General features: G+C 40.6%; 1 protein-coding gene across 1 annotated transcript in view; it reads right to left on the reverse strand.

Annotated features, from left to right (window-relative positions):
• LOC128871848 (probable serine/threonine-protein kinase MARK-A) overlaps window positions 1-4,820 on the reverse strand; it is a 57,213-nt gene extending 52,393 nt beyond the window's left edge. Inside the window, exons 1-2 of the mRNA XM_054113959.1 lie at window positions 4,225-4,820; window positions 3,372-4,165 (exon numbers count right to left, since the gene is read on the reverse strand). Of these exons, the coding sequence (XP_053969934.1) occupies window positions 3,372-3,549 (178 nt within the window). The 5' untranslated portion in view covers window positions 3,550-4,165; window positions 4,225-4,820. The remainder of the gene's footprint in view (window positions 1-3,371; window positions 4,166-4,224) is intronic.
• Between the last annotated feature and the right edge of the window lie 6,996 nt (window positions 4,821-11,816).

The raw sequence follows: 11,816 nt of genomic DNA on the forward strand, positions 1-11,816 counted from the left end.
GATCTAGAGGGAAAGGGATGTTAGATGAGTGGGTTTAATGCGGTATGTCTAACCACCACCTATAGCAGATGAAGAGCTCCAGCTTCCCCGTGAGACCCGCGTAACATTATCACAATTACGTTCTGGATATTGTAGCAGGTTAAACTCCTACTTATCCAGAATTGACCCCGACATACCAAACATACATACATCCTGCATGTGAAGGCACCCCACACGACACTAAAAACCGTTTACATTCCTCACCATACCCAGTCATATAGCACCCACTCCCTTTGGACCCAACCTGTCGAAACAGCAAGTTTCCTGGGCCTACCTTTAGATGAGTTAGAAGAAGACGACCGGTGATTTACACTACGCTGAAGGGTTTAGTATTGCTGCTTTATTGAACAACAACATCGAGTCTCCCCCGAGCTTTATGAATGGTGAGAATGCTGCACGTGTTGGCCGGCTCACGTTTTTCCTACCATCTATACCAACTCTATTTCCGTTTCATTGCTGAACAGAATAGAACGCCACTGATTTTGAGTCCAAGATATGTGCTTTGAACAAGCCTAATTCGTCGTTGTCGTTGCAATGCTGTTACCAATGGCTTCTTCCGTGCGAGTCGAGTGTGAAGTGCTGCTTCTGCAAATCAAAGCACAACTGTTATTTTCGTTATTGGCTTTTCCAGGTGAACGAAAATTTCTCGATGGATGACGGCAGCACTCTTCCTCTTTTTAAATTCTAACGATCATCCATCATGTTGTTGTAACAGCATAAACATTCCCCATACATATACAGAGAATGCTGCTGAAGTGACAGTCGTTGGCCAGATATAAATCCGGCTAGTAGTCTATCTGACCAGTAGTCTTTCGCCTTTTCGCTTTCCTGGAAACGTTTTCAGCTGTTTTATGCCACAAAAATATTTCAAAGCATTAGGAAGCATCGTTTTTTAAAATAATTTAATTGTGTTGATATATCACTATAGCATAATTCGGTATTTCGCAACTTGTAGCATACTTATATTATATTTTATAGTATGGTTGGTTGAAATGACCGACAGCACCGTATTCGTAGGTTGCGATAAACCGAATGTGAATCTTTATTCGTACAAAACCATGATTCAATGATAAAAGGTTTGCTCAGTAAGCAGCTTTCTCATTTCCTCTTGACAAATCGGCTCCCTTAGCAAGACACTGGGTTGCTAGCTCTAGCAAGTTTGAGTACAAGTGGAGGAAAGGTAAATTTGTAGAACAAACATTTCATTTTCAATAAGGCCTGTTTACGACCAACAACTCGTTAAAGAGTTTTCATCGGTATGTTCAGGACTATGGTAGTATGACAAGAAATTCTTGATTATTTTATTGTTCGAAAGGCGTTATTTTATTCCATTCAGCAATTATTGCCTCTTTTAGAGAATCCTTTGACGTTATGTGGGGAGATGGTATCTTCCGTTCCAGAAGATGCCACACATGCTCAATAGGATTTAAGTCCGGCGATTGGGGGGGTGTTTTAAGCTGTTTGCAATGGTATATCAACCACTCCTGCACAAGATAAGACGAATGTTTTAGGTCATTATCTGGTTAAAATTGTCAAGCTGTCCCATTAAGGCCCAGTTTTTCGACACTTGGACTTTAAGAATGTCGTTATAACGCCAAAAGCATAAGCTAACATAAAGAATGTGCCAATACTTTTTTGATGTGAATTTGTGCCTTATTTTACCCTTCAAGTCTGAGCTTGTAAACCTATGTATGTCGATATTAATTTTTTTTTTTGCTTAGATGAGTAATAAATAAATACATTTAGAAAATACCGTCTTCTATTTTTTTATACTTTCATTACAAAAGTTATAGCACTCAGAACTTTGATTTTTCGAGTGTGCCAATACTTAATTGACTTACTGTATGTATATATTGTACATATAAGGTTATATTATATTATATACAGCAGATTCTGTTTTTATGCGGTTTTGAAATAGTGCGGTTTTTGAAAAAAAAATTAAAAAATGCATGTCGACCTATCGGTAATTGTACATATAAACAATATTCTAAGCCAGCTAAGCAAAAACTCACCACAGATTACATCAAAAATGCTAACCCTACAAGTATGGAACCGCCTGCATCACCGTCCTGATCAGACGCGTACATTTCCTCAAGTGACGGAAGTGATTTTACGCCAAATCCTAAACGAATGCGCAACATGAGGTTTTGTCTGATTCTCTTTCTGACGATGTAAATTTATTTTTCGATTATGACGTTTCTTAAATAAAGATATAATTTTCAAAAATACAATTTTTTGTTTATACGATTTTATTTAATTATTTCAGATTCATGCGGTTCTTAGCACTTTTGAAACGTATCTATAGTTTTACTATAGAACTGGTAGCTTTTTTTATGCTGTTTCTTGCGGAACGTATATACCGCATAAAAACAGAATCTACTGTATATATCGCACTTGTTACGTTAAAGCGTAACAACTCAAAATCTGAACATTTTCAGTAGAGACGAAAAACTGTTTCCGTAAATATTAATAATATATTACAAGGAAAAAAATATGTATCTGCACGAAAATATCATTAAAAACAATATATAGGTTGTTTCATTCTTATTTTTTTAGTAGTTGCGTTAAAATAACAAATTTTTGAGTTGTTACTCTTTTCCTGAAATTTTTTATACACTTAGTGGTATATTTTAAACAAACCGTTTGGCTGTAAACAGGCACAATTCAAAATGTTACACTTTATGTGACACAAATTTTTTCAAACACTTGGAGACAACTAAAAATGTAACTCTTTAGTTGAGACAAAAGAAGCCATTCTGAAAACAAAGAGAGAGTCATAACGGTTTTTTTAATGAAAGACTAGACCAAGGTGGATAATAATAAATTCGCCTTGGACTAGACAAACCACTGAACGATTTTTACAGTGGGTAGAGATGACCACTGTACATTGTTTTCTTGCAAAAAAACTAAAATTTGGAAATTTTGAGTTGTTACGCTTTAACGTAACAAGTGCGATATATATAATTAGTGTTGTTGTAGCAGTAAGTAATTAATGTTCAAATGTTCAGTGGTATAGCATGCCAATCTTACAAGAGGTCTTTTTTGTTAATTACTTTTGATCGCTTTAAAAGAATTACGCTCCGTATTTGGAATAATATTGGGGACGAAACATGTCGATTGGTTTCTATACCGAATATTTTTAGTAAATATCGGAACCCAGGCTGTTAAGTAGATAATTACCAGAACTTTTAGATCTGTATTCTAAAGTGCAGATGACTATTGTGGACACATTTTGTCATCGATGCATCGATAAATACACACACACATACACACCTATACACATTTACTATCGCACTAGCTCAGAATCGAACTGAGTGGTTTATTGAACTCACCTGATCGACTGCTACTATTATCCGTGTCCGTAGAGAAAGTGCAACCACCGCCTACACCACTATCGCTCCCACTACCCACATTTTTATTCTTGCTTGTTATTGAATTAGTGCCACCAACTGCAGTACCAGCTGGGGCATTGCTATTGTCCTCCTCTTCCTCCAAAATGCGTTCAACCATTTTTTCGGACTGATTCGTTTACGGTTCTCGGTATTTTCTATGTATATTGTTTGCGATTGTCTAGTGACGGTGTTGTATATTTTATTTTAATTTTATGTGGTTGCTGGGGATGCAGTCAATTCAACTGAGGAAATTTTCTATTTCCGTTGAATGGTAGAACGTTGAACACTATTAAATGAAGTCTGTATTGCACAAATACTTCGACAATTTTTCAGAATATTTCTTCAAAGTGGTTTTTTCGAAATGGAAAATATTAAAATTTTCTTTTTATGACAGAACTTTTCTTGTTTTTCTTTGAAATTTTAAGCAATCGCAATTTATTTTTGTTTTGCGGTTGGTGACAACACTACAGAAATTCCAAATCTAGCCCGTACAAAAGCCTAAAGTAAATACAACTACGCGATTATTCCTTTGCACTGGTGCTTGTTCAATTGCTCGCCGCCTTTACCACAAACTACGGCTGTTTTGTCACTTCGGCTTGTTCCGACTCGTTGGCTGCAACACCAGTTTCCGTAAGGCGTAGATATATATGTATATTAGCTGCGTTCGAAATTTTTTCCTAATTTCTTCTTCCGTATTCTACAGACTCACTTCCGCCTCGAAAAGTTTCTCAAAACTGCACCAGGAATTGTATCAGAAATATATAAACATTTCAAGTATTCAAAATTTTCCAACCTTCTGCTTTACTTTTATCCACAGCTGTGCTGCTCTAAGTGTCATATATAGTTGAATATGCGTCGTCAGTTAGACTGCTAGTCTTCCTGGAAATAGTTACGCCTCATTGGTTAATTTGTCGAGGTGCAATTTTAAGTGAAAATACTGTATCCCAACACGTAAACTGATTTTTTTTGCTGTATTAAATTTTAGCTCTATTGCTTTTCTGCTGGTGTTAGAGTAGGTGTTATATTCAATGAAATTACCACTAAATGAACATTTCTGCTCTTTTAACAGTGGTTAAAGATTCTTGTAAATTAAAAATTTTCACTGATATTGCGTTGACTGCGGCTACAACTACCTCTGCCGCTGTCAACGTCACTAACGTTTCACTCGACTGCGCTGTTAGTGCTGTCACACCTGACGCCCCGACAACGCCAATTTGATTCTTCTCTGCTACTTTCCTGTGGTGTGGGTTAGATTGCAGTAGCTTTAGCTCCTGCTGCTGTATTGTGTCCAATATGATTAATTTAGCCGAGGTTGTGGTTGTTGGTGGTGCTTTAGCTGTATACGCTGTGGCAGTCGATTCCGATTGACCATTAAATTTTTTCATTACAAAATTCTGCTTGCGTCTACGTCGCTGATGCTGCTACTGGGATGAATTTATTAATTTTGTTCAGTGATTTTGATTGTAGTGAGTGGATATAGTTGCAGTGGTAAAAGTTGTTGTTTGGCAAATTTTTTCTTTTAACAAAGAAAATTCGCTGAAATAGCGGACAAAAGACCGTTTTCTTTGCGTTTTTCGCTTTTGTTATTCTTCTAGCTATTACCGCTCCATTTTCCACGCAGACATATCGATGATGAAATTCCGACTGAAAATCGAAGGTATATTTGGCATGTTCGGCTTTATCACGGCCCGAACTTCTAGAATGGTTGCCATAACAGTGTTGCCTACGTCGAAAAGGAAAAACATCAAAAAAAAATTTTAAACGCCTGCGTGATATTTAATAAAACAATGATAATTAAAAATTAAGCAGCATTTAGGTAAAAATCTTGCTAACATGTGCCTTTATGAACATCCAGTAATAGTTCTTACTAGTAATAGTCACATATCAGTGCTGATATATCAATGTTAACCACTCGATAAGTATGAGTTGGCACTACTGTATTATGTTTTTCGCTTTATGTTAAGGCGAATCCATACGAGGTGAAGTCACTAAAGGGTATTGCACAAAATGGATATGCACAATGATACAAACGAATTTGTACAATGCTAAAAAGAAAACAATCTGAATTTTGATTTTCCATTTGGTATGTTGAGTGCAAGGCGAATTTATTACAGGTGACAGCAAACATATATAAGTAAAACCCTACTTGTATTTGTTGTTGCGTTTGGTGCAAGCATCATGTCAAAATCAGCAAGCAAATGTAAACATACCAATACATACAAACAAAGCATATCATTTTGACGTAAGCCATACCTACGGCGAAAAATTCAGCTGGGTGAATGCTGTCACCTTATTAAATCCACCTTGATCAGTACAGTAAATAAAAAAGAGTTTGTGTGTACATGCATGTACGGGCAAATGGATGCTGCACGATTTATTTTATTGACATTCTTAGGGTTCCACTCATGGTGGCGCTTTCTGAAAACGGTTCCCATATTTTTTACGATTTTGACAACCGATGATGTAAAATCTTCAATTAAACAAACAAACGGAAAGGAATTGATTGCTTGTAAATATTTAGTGAATGGCTTGGTTGCATCATGTTTTTAAGATTTCGTGTTTCTAAATTTAACAAACTAATATAATTGAACACAAGGTGGAGTTGAAGAAATGAAGAAGTGGCTAGGTTGCTATCATCACTCAACAACACAGACAGGAATACGCTATAGGGCACTTCGAACACGAATGATAGAAGTGACCCACTGACTCCCGAGTTCGGAAAACTTCTCAGGTTGGGGAGAGGTCTTAGATATTACTCTGTACGCAAACAAAATCTCCCATATAGTTAAAAATTGGACCACAGTTCGATTCTGTTGTTGTTGTAGCAGAAAGTGTAGAGTATATCGTCAGTGTGGAATATATCGTCAATGTGGAATATATCGTCAGTCGTCTTCGTCAGGCTGTTTCGACAGGTTGGGTTCAGAGGGAGAGAGGTGTTAGATGAGTGGGTTTTAAGGGGCATGTGAAAAGGTGGTTAGTGTCGGTCGGGGTGCCTCCACATGCCGGACATATGTTTGGTATGTCGGGGTCAATTCTGGATAAGTAGGAGTTTAACCTGCTACAATATCCAGAACGTAATTGTGCCAGTGTTACGTGGGTCTCACGGAGAAGCTGGAGCTCTTCATCTGCAATGGGTGATGGTTGGACTCCGATTACGGCATTCACTGGACGGGAGCTTATGAAGATAGTAACAGTCTCCCGATGAATGTCGTTTAATGTCTGACTAAACACTGTCCAGTCCAGTAGATGTCTGTTTGTTTTGTCCTGGATCTCGTCGGCGTAGTGTAGTAGGTGTCTCCTGACGTGCCGGGTAGGCGGCTTTGGCTCAAGCGGGTGTCTGCAAGGGTGAAACCTACGGTATCACCCTAATAGGAACTGCTTGCTGAGCTGTTTGTTATGCTCCTTTACAGGAAGCATATTGGCCTCGTTGTGAAGGTGTTGTAATGGGGACATTAGGAGGCAGCCCGTGGCTGCCCAAATGGCAGTGTTTTGGCATGTCTGAAGCTTTATCCACTCCGAATCACTAGTTCCAGGCGACCAGACAGGCGCAGCATAGTTTAGAACCGGCCCGCCAATTGCCTTAAATGTCGATAGCAACAGTTCTTTGTCTTTGCCCCAAGTGCTGCCGGCAAGCAATTTGAGGGTCTTGCTGCGATTTTGGAATTTAGTGGCAATTGCGGTTGTGTATGCGCAGAAAAAAAAACCAAACTGTCGAAGGTTACAAGTGGTGGTGCTGTGCACTCGACGAAAGCCATGCTTATGTGGGCTGGGGCTAGATGTTTCGTAAATAGTGGGAGCAGGAGGGCTTGAAGTGTCTTCACTACTGGGGACAGAAGAGTTATCGGACGATAAGAGTCCGCTTGGTTGGCGAGTTTCCCAGGTTTCCCTGTTTTCCACTTGTCAGGGATGATGAAAGTGGCCAAGGACAGATTGAAGACCCTTGTGAGAAATCCTACTCCCAAGGATCCCGGGTGCTTCAGCATCAGCGTGTTCAGTCCGCCGGGGCCAATGGCTTTAGATGATTTTGATTTATTGCCCTCTGAACTTCCAGGAGAAAGCAAGTGGCGCATTGTCGTTCGTCAGTTTGTGCAGCCGTCTGGGGGCACGACGCTTGGTTCTGTCGGCCGGAGAATGAAGTGCAACCGTTCAAGGTGATAGCCACCTTGTCGTTGTGCTTCGTCGGGTTCGACAGGAACCTAACGGTTGACCAGAGCTTACTCACCACAGAGGTGAGGTTACAGTTCTTCAAGTGCTCAACCCATTTAGTCCGCTTATAATGATCTACCAGTTGCCGGATCTCCAAATTTAAATCCCTTATGCGGGGATCCCCGGGATCGTCCTGGCGTAGGTGGTCACGCTCGTTTGCCAAGCTGGCTGCTTCGTCTGGGAAATGAGGACAAATGTCCTTGAACCTTCCAGCGGGGATGAAGCGAGCCGCAGCAGCTGTGAGCACCTTGCGGAATGCGCGTTCGCCTGTGCCACACCAGTAGGGATGGGAAGAGCGGCGAAGGTGTCTTCGGTGAATTCCGCGAAGCCGGCCCAATTAGCTTTGTTAAAGTTAATATAGGGTCGGTGATTCGCGGAAATAAAGTGGACAGGTCTCCCAATCGAGACGATAATGGGCAAGTAGTCTGATGCAAGCGATAGCATATGTCGCCAGGTTATGCTATTTATCAGACAGCGCTAGCAATTGTTATGTCAGGCGAGCTGCTACAATTGCCCACTACCCTGGTGGGGGCGTCGTCGTTCACAGTGCTGAATGTCGAATCGTCTATCTGCTCTGCCAGTAGCTGTCCCCTACGATCGTTTGGCAGGCTTGAATTCCAAAGATTGTGACGCGCATTAAAGTCACCTACGACAAATCGGTTTTCACCTCTGAGGAGCGCACCTACATATGTCAGGGTGACATTCTGCCGGGCAGCATGTGACAGGAGATATGAAGATTTTATACATTTCGAGCTCGGCATCGCCTGACCGGACAGCTATCCCTTGACATTCTAAGGTACTGTCCCTGCGGACAATGCTTTGATCGATGAGACGATACTGCACTTTGTGGTGGACTATGAACGCTAGGCCACCACCATTCTCTCGCTCGCGATCGTGTCTGTGCACGTTGTAGCCATTCCTGACCGCAGCTAGGTGGTAGTAGCCGTTGAGGCAACAGACGCCTGCTGTCGGGAGTGACACGTGGCCACATACCGTGTGGACCACTCCCTATGAGACTCAAGGCCTGAACAGGTCTCAAGGTGGCTCCACCCGTTGCACTTGTTACACCTAACCGAGGTGGAGTTCGGGTGGAACCGTTTATGGCATACGCAGCATAGGAATACTTTTGGCCCAGGGTGAAGTATTTGGAGCAGAATTGCTGTGAGGAGTTGCTCCTGTGACGTAAGGGGTGGGTTGATAGACTGTTCACTAGACAAGGCTAATTTACTGGAGCGGCAGCCCTTGGTCGGGAAAACCCCGAGTCATTCTGGTAACGTAGAACCGGCTGCCAGTTCGATTCTATTCGATATCAATCTCAAGCTTGAGAAACGGACCCCTTAGAGACATCCAAGAAGAACAATAAAGTATCCAGGTCGAACTTCAACACATCAATAATACCATAACTTCAAGTAGATACTTAGATAAGAAAGTAAGAGCTTTCGAAGTTTCGTTGACGAAAGGATTTGAATCTTCATGTCCTGTCAGGTACGGCAAAACCAGTTATCCCGCCTGGTGAAATGAAGATTGAGATGAGAAGAGAAATCTTCAACGTCAAGTATAAGTACTTTTAGCCTTACAAACACTGCCTTAGGGAATACAAGAAAGCAATCAGTAAAGCTCTGGAAGAAGCTTGAATCAACCAAAGATACGGAAAGACTGAGTAAGCTTTTATCCAAAGAACACTCCTAAACGGTGAATGGAAAAAATTCTCCGCCGATACATTAGATCATCTCATAAACACACATTTCCCAGCAACATATATTGAGAACAATATTAATAGTGTTCAAACGACCAACTTGTCATCCAATACAATCAACTACATCATATCCCATAATAGAATTCTATGGGCGATGAAAAACTTTGAACCATACAAAGCAGCCGGCTCAGATGGGATACTCCTTGCCGTGGAATACTCGAGAAACGACGATTCCGTGGCTGGAGATATTTTTCAAAAAAAAAGTTTTATGCTAGGGCATATTCCCAAAAGCTGAAGGAGGTTTAAGGTGATTTTTATCCCCAAAGCTGGTCGTGATACAGCGAAAGATTTCAGACGCATCAGTTTATCCTCCTTTATTCTCAAAACTCTCGAGCGATTGTCGGATGTATATCTCAGAGAGAAAATTACAAGCACAACAATTTCACCATCCCAACATGCCTACCTCAAAGGAAAACCTACAGAGACAGCTTTTCATGAGGTTGTAAGCACGATTGAGAAGAGCATAGAATACAAACAATACTTACTAGTCGCTTTTCTCTACATAGAGGGGGCTTTTAACAACGTTAACACAAGATCCATAATTGAGGCTCTTAATATGTTAGGCACAGATATAGGTCTCAACGAATGGATAGAGAACATGCTTAAACTAGAATAATCATCGGTGAGGTAGGGAGCAGCACGGTTAAACGCTCTGTCAACAGGGGAACCCCTCAGGGAGGGGTCTTATCCCCTTTGCTGTGGTTATTAGTTGTCAACAATATCCTTACCAAATTCAACCGGAATTAATGCAGTAGCGTATACAGATGACATAGTGTAAAACTGAACTGATGCTATTCACTAAGAGAACTAAGATACAAAACTTGAATCTCCCAAAATTAAACGGCGTTAGTCTTATGCTAACCCAACAGGCAAAATACTTAGATGTCAACATAGATCCCAAACTCAGTTTGAGGTCCAACGTAGAGTACAGGGTAAAAAAGCGAATATAGCACTTTTCACGTGTAAGAGAATGTTGGGTAAAAAATGGGGTATCCAACAAAAACTATCCAATTAGTCCTACACAGCCTTTGTAAGGCCAATACTAACATATACGGCATTAGTCTGGTAGCCCGCAATATAAAAGAAATACAACGAAACCAAGCGCTTAGCACTAGTCCTACTGAAGCGCTTAATGTACTAACACATCTATTACCATTAGACTTACGTATAAAAACAATTGCTACTTGCTGCGCGGTGAGACTCAGAGATATAGGAAGCTGGACAACAAGATCGTACGGTCACAGCAAGATCCTCCTACAGGGTGCAAGAGTAGCTATCTTTTCAGACATTCAAGCCGCTATTAAGGTCTAAGATTCCAATTCCAATTCATCCAAGTTAGTTTTACAGAGCAGAAAGGAACTAGAGCTGATTGGTCATTCTTGGGCTTCCCGGTCACAGGAACATAGAGGGTAATGAGATCGCAGATGAGCTAGCAAGAAGAGGTTCGGCAATAGACATAACAGAGGCGGTGGCGGTAGCTACCCCTTTTAACACACATCAATTGCTTCGCATTACTATGCTTTAGTACGGTGGAAGCAAATAAATACGTGTAGTACTACAAGAAAAACATAGCCGTCTTACAACATCCAGAGGACGAATTATTTGTTAGGATGCTCTCGGCCAAACATTTCACGTTTAACTGCAATCCTTACAGGTCACTGGAAAGTAGGTGATCACGCAGCCAGACTTAACCTCCGTTTCAATGCCATCTGCAGAAGCTAGCTGAAGCGGAAGTGTTGAACGAAAGTCTCTTCCACTATTTATGCGATAGCAAATCAACGTTCATTCGGTATTGACGTGTTTTCATCGAGCTCCGTGCTTTTTAGTTCTTATATTATATTAGTTATTATATTATTATAGTTATTATTATTGTGTAATATACTTTGTTTAAAAATACGTAATCTAAATAAAGGGTTTTTCAATTGGCGCGGGTCAGTTGTTTATGCCAAATCATCATGGCAAGTTACACGATTGAACAGCACGTTCAAATGATAAAACTTTGTTATCAAAATGAGTATTCATTAACGCAAACGTTGCGCGCATTGCGCCCATTTTTCGGTAGACGTGGTGGCCCTTCCAATTTCTTATGGCCCATATTGAACCATATGGACCTAGACGACATGTGGTTCCAGCAGAACGGCGCTACCAGCCACACAGCAAACGCCATTTTATTCCATTTCAACATCTACCCGCCCTATAACAAATATTATAGAGGCAGTTACTCCTTTATTAAAATATAAAGCATAAATTGGATATTTGCTGTAAAATGACATGTGTTTGTGGGCAGAGAGTTGATCGCAACAAAGTTAACGGCAAAGTTCAATGCGCTAAGTGCGGTAAATTTTTGCATTTAGATTGTGTTGGGATTTTGCAATGCGAAAGCATTATATGCGACATTAAACTTCCTGCCGGTAGATCTGCAG

The sequence above is a fragment of the Anastrepha ludens genome, chromosome 2 (genome assembly GCF_028408465.1).
Source record: "Anastrepha ludens isolate Willacy chromosome 2, idAnaLude1.1, whole genome shotgun sequence".
Taxonomy (NCBI): Eukaryota; Metazoa; Arthropoda; class Insecta; order Diptera; family Tephritidae; genus Anastrepha; species Anastrepha ludens.